The sequence below is a fragment of the Micromys minutus genome (assembly GCF_963924665.1).
Source record: "Micromys minutus genome assembly, chromosome: 25".
In the NCBI taxonomy this organism is placed as follows: Eukaryota; Metazoa; Chordata; class Mammalia; order Rodentia; family Muridae; genus Micromys; species Micromys minutus.
The window spans coordinates 25,789,668-25,812,769 of NC_137960.1; the positions used below are offsets into that span (position 1 = coordinate 25,789,668).

The 23,102-nt window shown below is 40.4% G+C and overlaps 1 protein-coding gene across 6 annotated transcripts in view; it reads right to left on the minus strand.

Annotated features, from left to right (window-relative positions):
• Window positions 1-1,843: 1,843 nt before the first annotated feature.
• LIMS1 (LIM zinc finger domain containing 1) overlaps window positions 1,844-23,102 on the minus strand; it is a 93,203-nt gene continuing 71,944 nt past the window's right edge. For 2 of the 6 annotated variants that reach the window (XM_080938364.1, XM_080938360.1), the window contains exons 3-11: window positions 17,443-17,509; window positions 15,878-15,998; window positions 15,310-15,459; window positions 13,243-13,393; window positions 11,649-11,741; window positions 9,494-9,542; window positions 7,903-7,978; window positions 7,541-7,729; window positions 4,929-5,052 (exon numbers count right to left, since the gene is read on the minus strand). In XM_080938364.1, the coding sequence (XP_080794490.1) occupies window positions 7,582-7,729; window positions 7,903-7,978; window positions 9,494-9,542; window positions 11,649-11,741; window positions 13,243-13,393; window positions 15,310-15,459; window positions 15,878-15,998; window positions 17,443-17,509 (855 nt within the window). In that variant the 3' untranslated portion in view covers window positions 4,929-5,052; window positions 7,541-7,581. Of the gene's footprint in view, window positions 5,053-7,539; window positions 7,730-7,902; window positions 7,979-9,493; window positions 9,543-11,648; window positions 11,742-13,242; window positions 13,394-15,309; window positions 15,460-15,877; window positions 15,999-17,442; window positions 17,510-23,102 lie in introns of those variants that run through there. The other 4 variants (XM_080938365.1, XM_080938363.1, XM_080938362.1 and 1 more) reach the window with 3 other exon arrangements.

Sequence of the window (23,102 nt, forward strand, 5' to 3'; positions counted from 1 at the left end):
ACAACTGGGCTTGTTAAATGTTAACATTCCTTTAAGGGGTTGGGATGCCACTGAATTCTCACATTAGTAACCAGTTACTCCTCCCAGCTAGCTGTATGAAGACTCAAGGTTTTCTGGAGAAATGAGGGTTCAGAGGCTAAAAACTAAAGAGGGGTATGAAGTCACCTATCAGCTATCAGAGAGTCATCATACCTGCTGAGTAAAGTCCCAATAGAAACTGATATTGCCTAACACCTCTCAGTGGAAAAATTTTGTACAACCAATAGAATGCATTTATTAATGTTATTACATCTCATGATATTTTAAAAAAGATACCGTTTAACCAGAAGCCTATGGCTTCTTTTGGGGCCGAGGCCAAAAGGATTAAAGACAAAGGCTCAAAATTTTTAACAGGAACAAATTATCTCAGTTTGTAAAATCATAACTTCATGAGTTACTTATTGTAAATTGTTGAAACAAAGGTGATTTAAACCAAAAAAAAAAAAAAAGATCAGCCACTTTATAAATAAATGTTCTTAATGTTTCCAGATTACTTATATATACAATATTTGTACCTACAAATAGTTGTACGTTTGTAGTCATACTAAATACAACTGTAATTCACTTATCCCAGTAAGACTGGAGGAAGGGCGGAATCAAGTTCTATCTCTCATTATATAGTACTCTGTGACCAGGCAGAGGCGGTACAAACAAACGTGTAGGTGCTGTGAACAGAGGAACCTGGAGCCTAAACCAAACAGCTGGCACGGTACCTGCATGCTGCTCCCCTCGGCTACGCCTTCTATCCTGGCATTCAGTTCTCCTCTTGGCAAAAGCTAATCCCAGGGCTGAGAGGTAACTCATTAGCCACCTTTGATACAGGGCCAGTCAGCACAGCAGGCTTAACATGAACGCCCAGTTAAACACTAGTCACAGGTGGCATCCTGTGGGTCCAAAACACCTAGGGGAAAGAAAACAATGCTATCTGTAGAAGAGACCTCTCTAAGTCACCTTCCAGAAATGACACCAGCCAGGTTTTCAGCTCTGTTGTCATGACAAACCTGGAAGCCAACAGTAGACACTGGGAGATAGGAATTACCATATTCCTTCCTATTTTTGGACTCATAATAATTATATTAGACATGATGCTTCCTGTGGGGTCAGCTACGATGGCTACCTAGGACTGGATACCAACATGTAAAACTTGTTTTTACTGGTTCTGCTGCTTTTAAAAATATTTATTAAAAATTGTCTGATGTCTTTAGTAAGTCATACCAGACAATGCATCCAAATAACAGTTGGTCCTTATCATATAAATATTTTCCTAAAAATCAGTTCCATGGCTAGTTTGATTTGTCCCTCTCCTTTACAGACCCTGTTTAATTAACTTGATATTAAATTCTGTCAAACAATGAACAGACTTCGTTACACTACGAAGCCCCCTTTGTGAGTCCATGCTTCGGCTTTCCCGCAGCTCTTCCCAGTGGCTGCGCACACCCCGAGGGGACGTTGTCCCAGTGCTGAAGTGATGCAGCTTTTCTATGGTGTAGCTGTCTGAAAGTTATCTGCATTCCAGTAAGTAGCCTTCCCCCATACTGCTGGAAATTAGTCCAGTAAAATCACCAAATCAGCACCTGCATGGGTAGAATGAATGGTTCTCTATCTGGGAGAATAAACATTTATCTATATTGCCCCAGGAAAAGTTAATACAAGAGGTGCAAAAACTTGTCTTACACAATACCCAGGTCATTTTCATTTCTTTACATATATGTTTCTAACATATTATACTAAATGAAAAACTGAATCTTCAAAAATAGGTCAAACTAAATAATATGCAACACACCATGAATATTTGTGAATATTTATTAAGCACCAAAAGTATACAGCAATGGTTGCTACATAAAAGCACAATTATTGACATAATTTCTTGCCATTAAGCTTACAATCTAAAGTAAAATACGAGAATACTGTCAGCCCACATCAAAGTTTCCTTAATTTGAAACTGGCTACTTTGGCAAATGGGTGAAACAAAATGTCCTATTTCAGACAAAGTGTTAATAAGGCTTTGAATATGACACACAAAATGTTTTTTGTGTATTCATTTTCCACGTTACATTGGGGTAACTAAGGACAAAAAGGGCACTTAGAAATTTCATAAGACAGTGAATTATTTCACACTGTTCTCAGAAATTCAGAGATGTTCAATGACAAAGGCCAGCAGCCAGTGAACCCACAACTAACAGGAACTTCATGAAGTCTGTCTTGGCCCCATTTAGACCTTCATCTTCTTCCACACTAAGGGCTCTAATGATATACCCCACAGGGAGAAGGAAAAGCACCATCTCTAGGTGAATTTCTATATAATTATGAGATCAAACTTACTGGAATATTCCTGTCTGAAGAGAAGTGAGCAAAGACAGCAGTGGGGACTCTGGCTAAGCGATGTCACATAAGCAAAGGCAGTCAGGCAAGGCCACACCCCTCTGTGATGGGGAAAGCACAGGAATGTCTGCTTTTCTGCTCCATACTTCCAGTGAGGTATTAAGATCCTAGACTACAAACTCTATTTGCCTAAATGCATGTACAATAGTTCATAAATACTTTTAAGGTAATCACGGCTTGTCATTCTTAGCTAACAAAGGCACACTGAAGAAATTTTGGTTCTTATTGTTAAAAGCAAGGACAAATTAAAAATGCTAAACAAACACAAAGCATGTATATTTTTAATCACTTATAATTCTCTTAACTCCAAAAGAATATTAAGAAATAAAATGATTGGTTACAAGTTGGTTATCTGAAAACAGAAATGCACTCCATAATGTGCATATCCAAGTATTTTAAAAATTCATGATTACAAACTTTTAATGGCAGAGTAACAGTATCCTGAGATATCCTTTTTTTGTGTGTGTGGTGTGTATACATCTATATTTCTGAATGTGTGCATGTGTGTGTGGATGTGGAGGCCAGATGTAAATCTTGGGTGTCAAACCTCTGGAGCCATCCACCTTCCTTTTTTAATACAGGATTTCCCACTTGGATCTGGGGCTCACTAGGTAGGGTGAGCTAGCTACCTCATAAATCCAGGAACCTGCTTGTCTACAAGTTCAAACTCAGGTCCTAAGGCTGGTGTGAGTCCATTACTGACTGAGCGTTGTCTTCGGCTCCTGAGATATTCTTTATGGCAAAACAATACACTAGTGTTTCTGTTTGTGGGGATGTTTTGGAGGATAGCATCTCACACTGTAACCTAGGACTTGTCTCCGACTCCTGGAGTCTTTCTGCCTCAGCCTCCCAAGTGCCGAGACTACAATGTGAGTTACTATATCCAGCAATGTTTGTCAAATATATCTTGGCAACTGAGAAAAAGAAAGTAACATGTTAGCAGCAGAAAATTTTTTTAAAATGTTCATACTTTTGCATTTTGAGTTTATACAGAAAGAATGGTCCAGACATTTTAGGATAAACATTTTTATAAAATAGAACTCACTGATTTTTACTTAAAGTTGCTACTTTTACTACTCTCTTTCAATCTAAAAGTATCATTTATACTGTTTTACTACTTCATAGTAAATAAAACTCAGCCATGACATTTGAAATAAAAAAGCCTTCATTAAAATGTTTTAATATATCATAATAGAACAGGAATTAACTTTCATTTGGCTTCCTGAGAAAAGACTTTTTAAAGTTTGTATCAGTGGTAAATGATTCTAAATTTATGAATCTCAGTCAAAACACGTGTTTTGGTATTATAGGAATATCTAGAATTCCTGACTACGGGATACAGTTTTGTAAGGCAAGGTGAGTTGGATGCTGTGCAGCATAGATAGAGCACAAAGCTGCTGACATCTGAGACACAGTTGTTTCCGAAACAAGGCTTCACTGTGCAGCCCTGGCTGGCTTGGGATTTGGAGATCTGCCTGCTGCTGCCTCCAGAGTGCTGGGATTGAAGCGCAGTCAGCTCACTTTTGAGAGCTATACATTCCAGGCTGCGTGAGTCTATCTCATGTCTCACCTGAGCACTATGTACTTTACATTAAGCTTAGACGCATAATTATGTATTGTTAAAATGTTTCATTTCTACAGTATTACAATGGATGCAATATTTTCCAGATAACTGGTACGTTTTTTGATCAAAAATGTAAAAGACACATTAGAAGCTACAAGTATGTAAAGTAATTTTATGAAGAAAAAATTTATAAGAAGGAAATAGAAGACTAAGCGTAGTGATTTAATAAAAAAAATCAAGTCATTCTGAAAGCTTTTGTTTCTTAGCAATATGCATGTGCCTTTTACAATGCTAGCTGGATAAACACATGACTACATAGGAGCTGTTTTGGTGGTTTACTTATCTTCCCTATATAGTTCCTCAGTATAGGAATGGGAAATTATTTTCTTATGCTGCAAAGGAAAGCAAAGCTTGCAGTCCTTTAAAATGTGAGTCATGTACAGGCGGACTCTTTAGAATAGTGGTTGTCTTTTATGTCTATGAACTGTGTGTCAGTACATAGGCACCACGGCTGTCTGTGGAGCTTAGAGGACAACTTGTGGGAGTGACTTCTTCCAAATGAGCTACATGGACATGGCCGCAGACAATCTTAAGGATTCAACTTAGTTTACCAGGTTTGGCAGCAAGTGCTTCTGTTGGTCCACAGAGCAGGGTGTTTTATTCTGAAGAGTTACATTTATTTATATTTTGGAAGGCTTAATTAAAACTACCCTTCAACATTTTTTTTTGTTTTGTTTTTTGGCTATATACTTTTAATGCCTACAGATTAGTATGGCTAAAAAAATGAAAGTCCTGATTTCATCTGTGTTTTATATAGAAATAAACATTTTCTTTCATTTTAAATGAAAAAAAGGAAATGAAGAAAACCATTCTCTCTAATGCTTTGATATAGTTTTAAGCAAAAGTAGATCAGGGTGGATCAAGTTAAGTAATAGTGGTTGAAAAAAAAGTGTTATTTCCTTCCTAAGGTCTCAGACAGTTTCTTAAGTCTTTTCTTCAGCTCCAAAGGAAATTTCTCGTAGCACTTCTTACAGACTGGCTTCATGTCAAACTCCACAAATTTATTCCTAAAGGTAATTATATATAAAAAAGAAATTAGTGGAAATGTATCCAGCACACGCATGCACAATATATATACAGACATATGATAAAGTGACAAATTCACAAAAGTACACGTAAATGAAAACACAAAATAACACAATATATAAAACACCTATGTACATATCAGTAAAGAACTGGAATTCTAATCTCAATTATGATAAATGTAAAGAGTGACTGGCATCAGTTGAAAAATATGCTTATATAACGGTTCTATATTCCTACAGTTAGAACATGTGATGTTTACTAAATCTTATTCAGTGTTCCAGAAAATCTAATGTAGACATAATTCAGGTAGTTAATCAAATTTCATGCTTTTAGATTTATTATTTTATCTGCATGTGTGTTTCTGTACTTCCTGGTGCTCATGGAGGTCAGAAGAGGATGCTGGATCCTCTGGGAGTAGAATTAAGAGGCACTTGTGCCACATGTGTGCTTAGCCTCAGAAAGAGCAGCAAATGCTCTTAACAACTGGGCCTTCTCTTCCCTCTTAACCACTGGGCCTTCTCTTCACCCCAAATAAAGTCAATAAAACTTTAAAGCATCAGGCAATGCTTTCCCCTTCTCAGTGCTTCTTACTCCCTAGTTTGTTGAGATAGTCTCACCCTGGAGTCCAGCTGGCCTAGAACTCATGGGGATTTTCCTTTCCCGGTTTTCCTAGTGCTAGGATTATAAGTGTGAACCACCATACTTGTCACCAATAAATTTAGTCAAACATATTTATTTAAAGCAAAGAAAAACTGTTTTTTTTGGGGTTTGGTTTTTTTTTTCGGGGGTGGGGGAGGACAGGGTTTCTCTGTGTAACCCTGGCTCACCTGACTTGCTTTGTAGACTAGGCTGCTTTGAACTAAAAGAGATACTCTTGCCTCTGCCTCCCAAGTGTTGGGATTAAAGCCACCATGCCCCACAGAGAAATGGTTTTTATAATGTGAATGACGTATTCTTTTGAAGGTCAAAAGATCCTATTATGTATTTAGTATTTTAAATAAGGCAACTATAAGGTTTCATCTTTCCCTGTATAAATGATTTTCATTTTGTTTCCTAAATTTAAGAAATACCAGAAAAAATTTTTTTAAAAAATGAGCTTAAACCCTAACAGGTTTATTTTAGCTATTAGGACAAAAAAGCTGGTTATCATTCTTGAACACGAAGGTAATGGGACAACCCTTAAGTATTCCTTAAGTGGTAGTTCAATAGATAACATAATCCCTCTTTTAGAGCTAGAAGAACACATAATATCAATTCACTTATGAACAGTTCCAGAGAAAACATCACTAATGTACTCAGAGCAGATAATTGCAAGAGCTCAGTACTGCTCAGTTCCAAGCTCTGTAAGTATGTAACTTTATAACCTTTCATTGCTGTGAAGTTAGACTTAGACTGTAGAACAGTAATTGTTGAGGTAGTTTTGTTCCTTTTTCTTTTTGAGAAGGCTTCTTTCTATACAGCTCTGGCTAGCTAGAACTTGGTGGTAAGAGGTTTATATGCATAGGTCTGTCTTATGTGCAGGCTTAGCTCAGTTTTTCTGTCATGGTGTGGCCTAGACACCTTTTCTCTGTGATCTTTAGATAGCTGGGACAGTTATAAAGTACTTTTACATCTATCAACTGTTGTTGGAGTTTTTTGGTTTTTTTTTGCCTAAAATATTTAACTGAGGAATTCTGGGTGTTGGATGTTTTTAGAACTACATGTATTCTGTAACTATAACTAAACTAAATATTTTCTCAATGTTTTCTAAGAACAAAAGCTATTTTTGGCGGCAAAAGCTTAAAATATAGGATTCTTGCTTTGGAGGAGACTAAGTCTCTTGTTTGAAGCTTATATTTGCCTTTTAATTCTTCAACAAAAGAAAGTAAAATATTAAACAAAATTTATTTTAGAGTTCAAAACATTATGAGGGAAAACATGAAATAATGTCAGTGATTCAACAGAATGTCCAAGACAGAAGTACATTCCATACAAAGCAAGAGTAAGAATCTGGAAGTGCAAGGAAATGAATTCCCAAGCGGCAGTGAGCATGTACAGCCCTGCAGAGGGCAGGTCTGCTATGCAATCTAGACGGCTTTGCTTAGATAGAGGACATGCGAAGAGAACTCAGCACCAAGAACACACGTGGCTCTAAAAACATACAACACTCACTTCCTCAGTTAAATGAATTTTAGGCAAAGAAACCAAAGACCTGCAATAGTTAACAGCCATAAAAATACTTTAAAACTGTTCCCACTACCATTTAGAGGTTGGAGAGAAAAGGTGTCTCTTTGTCACACTGACAGAAAAGCTAAGCTGAGGCAGGTATGTACATTTAAGTATGGATCTCATTAAGCTTTATACTTGGAAAAGGCAAAAGAACCAAGTCTACACAAGGCAAGTAAGACAAGTATTTCAATCTCTGATGGCCACAGAAACATGCATTTAAAAAAAGGCAAGCAGAAAAGACAGGCATCCTACGGGACTAACCACAGAGAAGCAATGAGAATGGTGTGGAAGGCACAGAACAGTTACAGACACACTGGCTTTCTCTTTCTCTGCTTCTCCTTATCCTTTGCTTCTCTCTCCCGTCTGGCAAGTCGCCTCTTAAGCTCTTCTGGCATTTTCTCATAACAGTATTTGCAGACTGGCTTTAGATCAATTGCAACAAACTTATCCCTTTGAGTAGAACAAAGAAGGGACAGAACAGTGACAATTAAAGAAGAACATTTACTTTCAGAAGGACTCAAGAGAAAAAAGAGACAGGAATCAATCACTTCTCCTCTTAGATTCTAAATGGCATGTGAAACTTACAGCTTTAGTAATCCCAGTGGACTAGAGCAAGTACTTACTTGAGTGTTAGTTTGGTGTTGCAGGTGGAACAGGCAAAGCAGCTCACACACCAGGCCTTGTTGAGGGCAGAGACCACTGTGGAGAAAGAGAGCTCATCACATGAGAGCATTTCACTGTGAGAACAGGGGCTTCTGTTTCCAACCCTGAAGAACAAAGAAGGCTGTTCCCCAGGCACTTAGATGGGCTCAAGCCTTCTTTCCTGAGAGGTTCCTTTACTTTTGAGACAGAGTCCTACTGTGTAGCCCAGGTCTTTCTGCTTTAGCTCCTTGATTCTGGAATTACATACGTACATCATTACACCTAGTAAGAAGTTTGTTTTTTTCCCCTTGCAAAACCACAGCCCAAAAGCTTGACTCTATTCGTGTGCTTCTAATCAACTTATTTTTTATTACTTATCACTTGTTTGCCTGTTTTTGAGGCAGGGTCTTACTATGTAGCTCTTGGCTGGCCTGGAACTCACTATACATGGCCTCAGACTCATGGAGATCCCTGGTGTCTGTCTCCTGACTACCTGGTATTTTTCACATTATTGCAAAGGTAGGTTTCAATTTAAGCAAGACTATTTCTGTGTCTTCATTTTTTTTTTTTTTGCACATCTTTGTGTAAGTGTGCATGTGGGTACACATGCATGTGTGTATATATAAAGAGAAGTCAGAGGCTGACGTGGAGTTTTCTTGGATCACTCCCCATCTTATTAATTCCCAGTTGAACTCAGAGCTAGGCAATATGGTTAGTGTGGTTGGCTGCTTGCCCTGGGGAACCCCTCTGTGCCTTCCCAACACAGGAAGCACAGGCAGGCGGCTTGAGCAGCATTTCCACAGTGCTAAGGACAGAACTCTGGTCCTCATCACATAGCATTTACTTGCTGAGTGCTCTCTAGATCTATGTTGCTCCTTTTCACTTTTAATTTTTCTTTACTTACAAATTGGAGACACTAAAATACTTTTCCCTCTCAACACTGTGGGCAGTAGACAACCTTTCTGTCTCGCGTTGCTCAGATGAGCTTTTCTGACAAGGCTTGAAGACCCCTGAAGCAATAGGAATTAATTAGGTAAAAACTTTTAAACTTCTGATTTTAATTTGTCCAACTTAAAGGGACGTTGCTTTTGAAGTTGACAATAAGCACATAACTTCCTTTGTCCTTTATAAGACAGTGTCTGCTGCAGGGAGGAGTTAAAGTGACTGCAGTGCACTAAGGATGGTCCTGAATTAACCTTGTATTTCCTGATTAGGTGACGTCTGCTGAGAACCAGAAAGCATGCTGCAAACACGGCTGTTTAGAACTTTGTCAGGAACTTTCTGGCAGGACTGGTTAGTGATCATGAGCAAACACAGCTGCTTCCTCTGTTACAGCCAATCTGTCCTGCCTGGTTAGCCTACGCAGTAAGTCCTAGCAACTCCATAGAGCTCACAGCAGCTGTGCTGCCTCGGTCCACCTCACTGCTGTAGAGAGTTCTGGAGACGCATGCCAAAAGGAAAGCAACTGACGGCATCCATATGACAACCCACGGGGCAATTAGCTCCTTTCCATCTCCACACCACCCAAGCGTTTTTATGACAAGGTGGCCCCATCCACCAACAGATACATACCGTCCCCTTCTATGACACGGTTGCAATGGAAGCAGACATCCCCAAATAGCTGAGAATGAAGACAAGAAACAAGTGGTGAAGGCTCAAGCTGGGTTAGAATTAAGTTTCTAATAATAAATATTTATATGATCTCTATTCTTTCTGTTTCCCACTGAAAAACAAGCAACTAGATTTTAAAATTTATTCTTTCTAAAGAAAATTGGCAATGGATTAGTTACAATGAAACTCACTCAGTTTTCTTCCCTTAAACATATCTTTCCTTGTGACAATTTGAGCACCAAAATAATAAGAAATACAAGAGCCATTAAGTTCCTTATTGATAAGAAACTGATAGACAAAACAACCCCATGCCCAGGAAGGGAGGACGTCAGCTGTTCTAGGAGAGCACTGAGGGCCAACTGAGCAGGGAGGGCCCTAAACTGGGTAACTCTCATTTCCACCAGAGCAGGCAGCATTCTTGCATGCTACTAAATGTAAGGAAAAAGTGATAAGGAGGACATTTATGGAGTCAGAAAGTGACCGTTCACGGGCTGTTTGTTAGATGGGGTAGAGGCCGGCGCAGTAACTTCCAGTGCAGATATAGCCAACACCAAGCCTGGGTAGGCACCAGTGGAGCAGCAATGAAAACAGGAGAGGCGCTGAGAAGACCTACCAGTCCTTTCACTGTTCCAGCTAAGAGCCCACAATCTCAAAATAATAGTGGAGAACCAAGGGAAGGGCCAGTAGGAAAAGGCTATATTAAAGAGATTGGAGAAGTTCCATATTTGGGGAGGATAAAGAAATGGAACAATACTGACACTAATCTTAGAGCAGGGAAACAAAAAAGAACATTACTGGGCTGGGTGGTAGTGCATCCCAGCACTGGGGAGGCTGTTGCAGTAATACAGAGAAACCTTGTCTCTAGATAAATAGGTAAGTAAATGCCTAAATGATAAAACTAGAATAAATTAAATTACTGAACCAATGCTGATAATTGTGATATAAAAGAGTTCTGTATTCTAGGGAAATATACACTGAAATATAACTACATCAGATGCTTATGGTTGGAAGTCCTGACCACTAATTGAGGAACTATAGACAGCTGAAGGCTGGGGAAAGGCGAGTCAACATTCTTTAAGAATGTAGCTCCTGCTAAGCTGGCCATTCTCCAGTGTACAGCCACACACAGAGACATAAACGGGAGCACAAACTGGGGTAGATGGGTTATTAAAAAAAAAAAGAAAGAAAAAAGACAAAAGACATGAAACATGAAACTGGGGGTTATAAGAAGGCAGGATATAGGAAGACAGGGTAAATCTGGGAAGAGTTAGAGGGAGGGAGGGCTAAATACAATCAAAACATATTGTATGAAATTCTCGAAGAACTAAAAAAATATTAACAAAACCTATGCATAAGCTGGGCAGCAGTGGCACATGTCTTTAACTGCAGCACTCAGGAAGCAGAGGCAGTCTGAGTCGGAGGCCAACATGTTCTGCAGAGCTAGTTCCAAAATAGTCAGGACTGTACTGAGAAGCCATATCTTGAAAAACCAAACCCCACCCACCAAAAACCCAAACTAAACAAACAAAGCCCCAACCAAACTAAAAACCAAACCAAACAAACAAACAAAAAACAAAACAAGCCCTCACCTTGCACAAAACCAAATCCAAAACAAAAACCCAACAAACAAACAACAACCAAAAAGCTAGGCATGGCTGCAGAGGTGGCTCAGTGGTTAAGTGCACTGGCTGAGAGGACCCAGGCCACAAACACCTTTAACTTCAATCCCAGGGAATCCATTGCACACATGGGGTTCACAGACATATATTTGAACACACACTCATACACATAAAATAAAAAAATTCAAAATAACAACAAAAAGCTATGGACATTTAAATGGGCACACGTGTCTGTACATAAAAGATATATGTATCAATATAAAGCTCTTTTTATATAGTAAAATCAAATGCACCCAGAGGAAGCAAAGGGAGACTATGGGTAAAGGTATATATACAGATATTGTTCGTATATTATTTAGTTGAGTATTCTGAGACTCAACGATTTAAAACACATCTCTGTAGACCAATGCACATTTTCCCAGGAACTTTCTCTGCAGCTGGAGCACTGGTGAGTTTCAATTTGCATCTGTCAACCATCCAGTAGGTACAATCATTACCTGATTATAGTGAGTTTCACAATAGGCCAAGCCCTTCCTCTCATAATGGCGATGTCCAAGAAATGGCTTTTCACATTTGGCACAAACAAAATGCTGGAAAAAATTTGAATAGATTATTTTTGAGATACTGCAATTTGATTTATCTAATAAAGTAACCTCAAAGTTACTCAATTCTTAGAGAAGACAGTAAGATTAATAGCCAGATTTCCATACCCTTTTTTGAGAGATAGTGCCTTACTATATAGATTTTATAGTTTTGGCTGACCTAAAACTTGCTGTCTAGACCAAGTTGGTCTGTAATTTATCTGTCTGCCTCGATCTCCAGAGTGCTGGGATTAAAGGTGTGTGCCATCACACCCAGCAAGACCAGATACTTTTATAGTCTCAATTCTGATGTTCAAGAGGCTCTAATGGGTTACCTTAAGATAATTGCTCAGCAGCAGAACAAGGTGGCTGGCTCATGCCTTTAGTCCCAGCACTAGGGAGGCAGAGGCAGGCAGAACTCTGAGTTCAAAGTCAGTTTAGTCTACAGAGCCAGTTTCAGGACAGCTAGGGTTATGCAAAGAAACTGTCTCAAAAAACCAGAACCAAAACAAAACTACTCAGCAGTTAGAAGCGCCCGCTCCTTTGGAGTAGGATCTGGGTTTGGTCCAGTACCAGCATGGCAACTTATGAGTCCAGAACTGCAGACCCAGGGGGTCTGACGCCCTTGTCTCACCCTCACAGGCACCGGGCACCTGTGTTTTGCATCTGCAGGCAAAACATTCATACACATACAATAATCTTTAAAAGAAAACAAAATACGAGCGCACCACATAAGACATCTGGAAGAAGAGACGGGCATCCCAGCTGTATTTATAATTGAGAATAACTGTTGTTAGATGTGGCACTCTTGTCCTCAAGAAAGATTTAAGAACAAAGTACACATCCTGCATTATGCTGTCATGTTACAACATTCTAGGTTGTTTTGTTTTGTTTTGTTTTTTACTATAAAGTTGTGCGGGTTCATTTTTGTCAACTTGACACAAACTAGTCCATAATTCTACAAGTTACCTCTATAAGACTGGTCTGTGGGTATGACTGTGGGACATTTTCTTGCTTGCTAACTGATGTGGGAGGGCCCAGCCCACTGCCATCCCCGGGCTGGTGAGCCTGGAAGCAAGCCAATAATCAGCACTGCTCCTGATCTCTGCTCTAGTTCCAACTCGGCTTCAATGCACAACCGACAAGAACTTGTAATCATAATAAACCCTTTCTTTTCCCGAGGTGCTTTTGGATAGCTGTTGTTTGTTTTGTTTTGTGAGTCTGGGTCTCTCTTTGTAGTCAGTCCTAGCTGTCCTATGTAGACCAGGCTAGCCCCAAACTTACAGAGATCCTCTTGGTTCTGCCTTCCAAGTGCCAGGATTAAAGGAGCGTACCCCCACACTTGGTTTGGTCAGGTTTTTTGTTTCAGTTTAGTCATAGTGAGAGAGAAACTAGGACAAAAGTCAACTGTTGTTTAAGATGTTCCCATCTGTCCTTAGACTGTTATCTTCTTAGCACACTCGAGGAATAGATGGGAAACACCGGCTCCCCTTGGGCACGCTGTACTCACCTCCACATGCCATTGTTTGCCCATGGCATTCACTACTCGCCCTTCAATGGGCCTCCGGCAGGCACCACAGATAGGAACCCCCATCTTATCATGACATGGCAGACAGTATAGCTCCCCTTTCAGCTCCCGAGCATCAGCAGTCAGCTCCTTCCTGTCCACCAAAAGACATTAAACTGAATAGTATTGCAGAACTGAATGGGTTCCCAATTCTGAGGTAGCAGAATTATTTTCTACAAGATTTTAAAAGATATAACAATACTTGATATTTTCTATTTTCCCCTCATTAAAGGTGATCTGAGAAACCCGAATTAAGAGACTTGGCTGGGTTTCAGATTGTCACTAGTATGTTGTGTTAATGGTGAGACATAAGGAAAGGTCAGACACATGCCATTTCAGTCACGTTTGTCACTGTTGTCTTATCATAACACACTACAGCTCAGTCCACCGTGTTCCTTACAACTCCCTCCCAGTGCTGGGTCCAGGAATGGTTCGCGTCTGTAATCCCAGCACTTGGGAGGCTGAGGACAGGGACTGTGAATCTATGGACAGCCTGATACATAGGTGTCTATTAATATAAAATATAAATCATGTTGAATTCGAGGCACATGAGCTGAGAAGCTATTGGTAGTTAATGGCTGCTCATGGAACAGACATTTATCTTCAGAGGTGCAGCCATTGGTAAGGTGTCCATGATCCAGGAAAGAACTCCACAGTCACAAACTTAAGCAACCCTAGTTAAACTCCGTGGGCTATAACAACAAGGATAAGAGAAGAGAATGGGAGTGATTTTCATTAAAACATGTCATAAACATATGAAATTGTCAAAGAATGCTAAAATATTAAGAAAAGATAAATAATACTGGCAAATTGTCATGGGCTTAAGAAATGTATGTGTATAAGTACTTTGTTTGCATGTATGTCTGTGCATTTCATGTGTGCCTGGTGCATATACTCAAAGGCCAGAAGAGAGCATTAGAAGCTTGGCAACCGGTGTTACAAAGGGTTGTACTTTGCCATGTGGGTGCTAGGAATTGAGCTTGGGTCCCTTATAAGAACAGCCAATGCTCTTAACTAGAGTCATTTCTCCAAATCCCAGAGCTCCCTGTTCTGGGGGCAGGCTGACCCTCTGTTGCTACAAAAGGGAGAAAGGACAGCAAACGATTAAGGCTTTTAAAAGAACTGAGCCTCTGAGAACAGCTAGGAGGTGAACCATTTCCAACAGAGGTTACGATTGTTCAGCCACTGGTATAAGCAGGCCTGTGGTAGGCCTGGGAAGCTAGAAGCTCATCCATGAAGAGACCATTCTGTTCTGTCCATAAATTTCTCAATCAAGAATTTAACATGAGAACTGGAAAGATGACTCAGTGCTTCAGAATACTGGCTGCCCTTGCAGAAGGCCTGGCTTCAATTTCAGCATTCACGTGCCGGCTGACAATCATTTTTAACTCTAGTTCCAGGGTATCTAATGAGCTCACCTGACTTCTATGGCCACAAGGCACATAGGAAGTGCATATACTGCCCACAAGCAAAACACCAACACACATAAAAATAACCCAAGCTCAACTGTTTTCAGCAGAGTGTCTGTAGCCATTTCTGTGGATGTTGTAGATGCCTAACCTGATGATGCTACTCTACATGCTCCCTCAATTGGTTACTCTACTCACTTCTGCTGGATGTTGGAAGCACCTGATTTGGTGATGTTCAGCACTCTGTTTGTTACTTCTTATATTCTGTCTGCTAATTGTTCTTTTACTTTGCTTCCTACCTACTTAATAAACTCACTCATTGAACACAGAATAACCAGCTAACACAGATCATTAGTAGAGCCATTATATAATGTTCTTGGCTCCTCTGCAGGTCTAACATTAAAAGTTGGAGAATCCAGGTTTAATTCTATGGCAGACCATTTGCCTGGCCTGCACAAGAACCTAGGTACATGTATACATGCAAAATAAAAGAATATAAAATAAAAGTTTGAAGAAAACAAGTTGGTTTGCTGCAGTAGCAGAAAAATAGGTAACCCAGCTCCTTCACTTCTTGCACAATGTCAGGGAAAAACTGTAATACCCGCAGTTGGCACAGTTGAAGTGGTCTGGGTGGTAAGGGTCGTTCTTGAAGATCAGAGGCTGTTCATCAATGATGGCATGGCACTTCTGGCAGATGTATTTTCCAAGGCCCCTGGCCTTTTCACGATTATGGCATGGGCGACACAGGTGTCTAAAAAGGGCCAAAATGGACATTTAAAATCTTAAGATCTTTTTGATCATTAGAAATATACTTCTCATATCTCTGACTAAAAATTAAAGAAACCTTTTTATTTTTTTTTTAAAGAAAACTATCTCCTGTGCTATTAGTAAACCAGAGTCAAAGTACAGGAAAAATCTCTTCCACTAATAATTCATGATGCACATGGACTTCATCACTGCCCACTTCTCCTAGCAGAACAGGAGACATGCAGTAGCAGACTCTGTGACCAAGCTCTAGGGTCATTTCCCAGGGTCCTGAGTAAGTCAGTACGTGGTTAGTTCTGAGTTTCCACACCCTAGAGCAGTACCTCATACTCTACAGAAAAAGTACATGAGGCTTGAACAGTCCCTTTATCCACCCACATCCAACAAGGATGGAAAATTCATACCTGCCAGCATTCTTGACAAATCCTATGTCTGCCAGCACTTCCTGGCAGAGGTCACATCGGAAGCACTCAGGATGCCAACTGTTGTTCATGGCTTTGATAACCCGGCCAATGATGAATTCACCTACAGGAAAGTAATGTACAAAGAAAGTACAAATAAATGTCTTATTTGCTATAAATGAAACGGCAAGTGTTTAAGGAGGGACTTACTCCAGTGCTCCTCCAATACTAAGCTACTGCCTTACCCCCTACACATCTCCAGGCCTTGGGATTTTCCCTTTTACTTTTTGATATAGGACCTCAAGTAAGCCCTTAAAGATGAGATCTTCCTGCCATGGCCTCCCATGTATCTGGGATACAGGTCTGCATTACCAGCCTAATTTAAAAGAAGGCCTTTTACACTGTGTCTACTGGAGTAAGAGAACAGACAAATAATCTTTCTCTCATCTGGGTCATTTTTTCTTTAAAACTGGCCACATTGTACTGTATCATATCAGACCACACCATACTATAACATATTACACCATGGCTTTCCTTTCCAAACTCTTCTATGTTCTGAGCACTTCCAGTGCCTCTTAGTTGTGTATGCTCACAGGCAACACAGACAGCTGAAATCTACAGCACTCTTTCCTTTTACTCTCACACCCCTCCCAACCCTCCAACCCCATGAGGATCAAACCAAGGGCCTTACAAATGCTAAGCACATTTCTACCACTGAGCGTTATAACTTCAGTCTCTACAAAGTATTTTGTTTTTTGTGCTTGCTGTGTTTTTGAAACACTGACTTCTTTCATTAATCATTTTTAACACTGAACATAGAAATGTTCTAGTTGAATCACCACCGAAGTGGCTACAATGAGTGAGTCAAGTACATACGCACCTTTGTTCAGTCAACTGAGACATTTCCTGTCTCTTCCCTGGCTAAACCACAAGCAGGTTGGCAAAGGCTATGTGCAGAGGGAAAAGCAGCACAGAAGGCCCACTACTGGCTTTTACCCATTTGTCCATAAAAATAAATTCTCTCCAGATGTGGTCCTTCTTTAGTTCAATAGCATAACAGAGAGAACAGATAAACTGTCTTTTATAATTATTTATAAGCACCATTTGAAATATAAATGTACTCTTTAGTGTTAAATGTCTGTCCTAGTTAGCTTTACTTGTAAACTTGAGGAATCCTAAGAAGGGAATCCACTTGAGGGGTTACCCAGCTCAGAATGGCCTGTGGACATGCCTGTGGGGAGTGCCTTGATGGTTAGTTATCTAGGAGGGCTCAGCCTACTACCGCTGGCACCATTCCCTGGGCAAGTGGTCCTGGACTATGAAATACAGAACAGTAGCTGTGCTTAAGTCTGATGGCAAAGCAGCTGTTTCTCCACGGTCTCTGCTTGAGGCTTCTGGCCTGCCTTCCCTCAGCAATGGGCTGTTGCCTGAAGCAGAGATGAAATAAGCCCTTTCCTCCTTCAGTTGCTTTCAGTCAGGATGCTTTGTTATCACAATAGAGACAAAGCTACAATAGTGACTTATATGAGTGAAACTTATTTTCACTTATATTCAGCAGTAAAACTTACCACACTGGTGGCAGCAGGGAGCAAAGAGCATCTGGAAATCATGTTCACAGTACTTCCTTCCTTCAAACTGAAATAAAAAACATGAAGGCCATCAGCTTACACACACCACACACACTTACACACACACACACACACACACACACACACACACACACACACACACTATACAAGGTGAGGACACAGTGAACAGCTGGTCTCACCTTTGACTGCTTAATTATTTTGATGTACATATTTTAAGTTTAAGGATTATAAAGATATTTATTATTATTTTATGTATATGGGTGTTTTGTCTGCATAACTATCTGTGCACTGTGTGTGTTTGGTATCCATGAGGGGCAGAAGAGAGCATCAGATCTACTAGAACTGGAATTCTAGATGGTTATCAGCTACTATCTAAGTGTTCAGAATTGAGTCTGGATTCTTTGCAGAAGCAGCCTTTACCCACTGACCCATCTCTCCAGCTTCATTTACCTTTATAAATTTAATGAAAGATATAGACCTTTCAACCCAGGTAATTTGCAAATATATAAAACCCCTTCCTGCATTATTTAAAAATTTTCACTGTAAACTTAAATATTTACAAGAAGTACATATTCTAGCACAAATTTAAGTCTTTTTGCTTGTATGTATATCTGTACCATTGGCATGCCTGGTGCCCATGGAGGCAGAAGAGGGCATCAGATCCTGTGGAACTGGTTGTTATAGACAACTACGAGCTGTTCTGTGGGTTGTGAGAATCAAACTTGGGTCCTGCAGATGAGAAATTAATGTTCTTAACCACTGAGCCATCTCTCCAGCTCCTTAGTTATTTAGGGTTTCGATATGTATGTAGTCTTGGCTGGTCTAGAACTCTCTATGTAAACCAGAATGACCTTGAACTCACAAAGAATTATGACTGAAATTTCAGAGTTAATCTGAAAAGATAACTATGCTTACAGCTTTAAAAATATTTATGTTTATTTAAAATGTGCGTATGTCTGAGGAAGCATGTATCAAATGTGTGTAGGAACATGTGTGTCAGTTGTTGAGCTGCCTCTCCATGGATGCTGAGAACCAAACTCAGATGTTCTCCAGTCCTGCTCAGAGGACTGCCAATGCTCTGGGTTTGCCTAACAGGAACTTTGTGTGCACATACGTGTGCATGTATATATTAGGAGGTGTGTTGAGGGGTAATGTTATCTAAAGGCAAAGCTGAAGCAGATACTAGAGGTCAGAGGATTGACTTGATTATGATTCCTCACTTTCTACCCTATTTGAGACAGGATTTCTTGCTTGCTGCTGTGAACAGTTGTTCTATAAGCTTTCAAGAATTCTCCTGTCTATCTTTCCCATCTTTCCACAGGTGTACACTGCTGCATTTGGCATTTGGGGGTATGGGGTAACACCAGGTTCTTTATTCAACAAGCAGCCTGGAGTTGTTGTGCTCAATCCTGAGGACAGGCTTTCCTCTCATTCTATTACATGTCTCCTCTATTTTGGTCCTTTGCAGAACACAGCTTGATGTACACAACTTCTGAGTGCATAGTTTGGAGGCAGAGTTACACAGTACACTTCAAACTGTGACAGCAGAGTCTCACTGTAGCTCACAAAGTATCTCTGTGCTGGCAGATGCATCACGAACAGGGCACAGATGCCCACTTGGTTGTCATGGTTCTTCAGGATAATCTAGGCAACCTGGAAAGGTACCCAGCAAGATGTAATCTCATTGCATGCCTGAAAATTTTCCACTGTTTCAACTGCAACACGGTTTCTCCCTCCAGGTTACCTGTGTGTAGTGACAGCTGGCCCTTCCATTGGATGATATAACATGGCGTGTGAGACAGCTTGTTCTCCTTTCCTACACAAACTACTACAGCTCAGCTCTTGCAACAGGGCACACCAGGCCTGAGGAGATGTGAGACACCTCCCAGCTGCAGGCGGGCACCTGCTGCCCCTTCTGGAGACACAGCCATCTTAGGCCAGAAGTATTCAAGGCATGACAGATTCTAGCTTTTATGTGAGTTCTGAGGATCTGAATTTAGATTATGGCGCCTGCACAGTAAGTACTTTGCACACTGGCCATCATTTCAAGTCATTCACAAAAATTCTTTTAAAGAAAGATGCTTTCTTTTGATAGTAATCAGAGGAGCACAAGGCAAAGTCATAAAGGAATGATGTCTGACTACTCTCTACAACTCTAAACTCACAACATACCAGAATACACAACATTCAATATAGTTCCCCAAGCCAAGCGTCTTCATCCTAATAAGAAAATACACAGGGCAGGAAAAGTTGGGAGGCTTTAAAGGCTCCCTATGTTTCCCTAAATGATACCATTTGAGAGGTGTCCTGTTGCAAGTCATTATAACAGGAAATGAGATCCTTTTCTTTTAAAGTGGGAGAAGCAAGTGCGATTATGCATAGAAATTTATTAGCAGACAGACCAGAAAGGACTCAGAAGAGGCAGGCAGGCCAGAAATACCTCACAACGAGATCTCTTCTTAAAAAGAAAAAAAGAGAGAAATAAAGACAGACAGACAGACTGACTGACTCACAAAACAGAGTTCAAGTATTCAGGAACTGATTCTACTGCAACAACCAGCATTCCAGATCCTGTGCTCCTCTGTGGTATAAGATCCAGTATCAGGGCTACCACTCCTATTCCAAAGACTTTGCTACAACAAGCTGCTTCTTTTCCACATATTGTAGAGATTATGAAGCATAAAATATTTAATTAAGAGCCTGGGGAATCCCATAAATCAATCCAAAATAAAAGTTTGGGATATAAAATGAAGAACAGGCTAGAAATTATACATCTTGAAGAATCAAAATTTCCATAAACACTATCTTTTAGATAACTACATTAAAGCCCCAAGCCAATTTAAAACAAGGAATACTGTATTAGTTACTTTCTGTTGCTGTGATGAAACTCTGACCAAAAGCAACTCAAGGAAGAAAGGGTTTATTTTGGCTTCGGTTCCAGGACAGACTTCATCACAGCAGGGACGGTATGCCCTAGTGGCAGGAGCAGGAAGCTGGCTGATCACATTTTTATTCGCCGACAGGAAGCAGAGAAAGAAAGCAGGAAGTGAGATGAGTTAATAAATCCTCAAGCCCACTTCCAGTGATGTACTTCCTCCCTCAAAGTTCCACAACTTCTCCAAACAGCACCACCAGCAGGGAACAAAATGTTCAGATAAAGGAACCTATAGGGTTTGTTTCTTATTGATATCACCACAAATATAATAAGCAAGAAACATCATGTTCCAAGAGATTATGTGGCGTGGTAGAAGATGAGCCCCAGCAGCAACAGCTCTGGTGCTTTCTGTGTAGGTTTGGAGTTCTGTAAATATTCCCATCAGAGAGGCGAGGGAGGAGAGTTAATAACTGTTGCTTTAAAACCAATAATCGGGAACTTAGCTTGTCCTTATTTCAGAAATGCAGGTGCTGGACAGTCACTTGGTGATTTATGCGTCTGTCATGAATTGCTCTGAGACAAGTGGGTCAGTAGATAAGCAAAGAGGCTGGCTTTGGAGTTTCCTCTCTTCACTCTTCACTGCTCAGTCCCAGCCTTCCTGAATAATCAGGATACAGTATTAGAGGAAACGAGCACGGAAACTCTTTGTTAATCATTGTTCCATTACAGCATTCATTACCAACAGGCCTTTCCTGTTAATGTAGCCTGGGATGGGGGAGAAAGGCACACACTGGGAAAGCCAAACAAGGAGAGAGAAAAGTCGGAGGCATTAACAGAAAGCTCAGCCCTGGGCCTGCTGGCTGGATTTGCAGCATACAAAGAAGGCTACTGTCTAGGCCTTGTTCTGGGTTTGGTCTATGCCAGTTTGAAAGATTTGTGAAATTGTATCTCTCTGTAACTGTTGGCTTTAGCTCACTTCTAAAATACTTCAAGGGGAAAAATACTTCTTTTAGTGGAGATGATCAAGGCACCACAAAGCTATACGTAGGAACCACTATTGCAGGTGTCTGGGCATTTCCTCCAGAGAACAGCTAAAGTCTTATGGGACGGACAGGCCCACTCCATGTAGCCCTAGCCATCCTGAAGTCAACGCTGTAGACAGAGGTCCACCTGCCTATGACTCCCAAGTGCCCAGCAGCACTGACTCTGTTAAATAGAATTACATTGTCAAACTTGAAAACCTCTAGTCACATGTAACTCTCAGAGTTGTGGAAACTATGAAAAGAACCCTAGGGTCTGACGCAGAATGTGTGAGTGGAGATTTTAGAAAAAACATGTTATATTATGAAATATATCTAAATCATTTCAGTTTCTGAGAAAGATAGGACAATATGGTGCAAGAGAATGCAGCTTCTGGAGACAAGAGTCCCGAGAGAAGAATCTTGAGTCAGCTGTCACTACATGCAGTAGGCAAGGGCTTACTTCGGCACATGTATCCAGTGACACCTAGTTTGTAGGGTTTGTGTGACTATCAGATGAAAACAACAAGTTATGCTGCCTCTTGTGTAGCAAGTGGCTCACAAACAGGTGCTGAATTATCTTAGGGACAAGTGTGATCTCACAAGTCTTATAAGCTGGCAATACACAGTCTTTCTCCTGTACAGGGAACTAGCTTCCTGGCAAGGTATGGGAAACACAGGCACACTGCCTTAGGACACCTATGACACTGAGAAGCCCCATCTCAATCAAGGCTTGGAGAAGCAACACTGTCTGGGACCTGAACATGCTAGGCACACCCTCTACCACTGCGACACGCCCCAGCTGTCCTGCTATGTTTTTAACACGCTCATACTGTTACAAGGTTACTATCTTTAGTCTGATGATGACTAAAATGAATGTTGATTTCTAATAGGTTATTTTAAAGTAAGATTCAGAACAGTATTAGACTGAAGGAAACTGGATTTTAGTTTGGCAATCCAGCACTAATAATGAAAAATGAATCTTGCTTTTCTCTTAGATGGAGATAATCATTTCTTCATTATAAAGAGTTATGAACTGTATTACCTTAGGTATTAGACATGTATGGTGGGTTTTTTTTTTTTTAAGTTTATATATCAGTGCTGGGATTGAATCAGGGTCTCCTACATGAATGGTAAGTATAAATTCCACTACTAACCACGCCCCCAGGCCTGCCTGCTATTTTAAGCAAGTAAGCAAAGAGCGAAAACAGCACACCTTTTTGGTGGGGGTCTTTTCTCTTTTGAGAAAAGTCTCATATAGCACACGCTAGTCGCAGACTTGCTATGTAGTCAAGAGTGATTTTGAATTCTTGACCCTTTCTTTCCATTTCCCAAGTGCTGGGATAAGAGTCACGTGTCCGAGATACTAGATCAATGTGGACAAAGTGTGTGCAGTTGAATGGGAAGATGAGTACAAACAGTCATGAGTGTAGACGTGCCCCACGTTAGAGATGGATGAGTGTTCTGTGGACTCAGGAAAGCTATGGGATTTAGCGCTGGTGACATTAGCAATGAATCTCCTGGGCAAACAACTTAGGTCAGTCACTTCTTTTTGATGAACAAATCTGCAAAACACCTTGTTTTTCAGAAGGAGACAGATTTCTGCCTAAACTGAAACTTTTAGGTTCCTGTTTTAAACCATGCCATCTAACAGGAGACAGGGTCACCTTGTGAGTGGGGATCACATCTGGGTAGCATTCCTAGTAGTAGCTGCTATGCATTCTTTTTTGTTCTGTTTTCCTTTT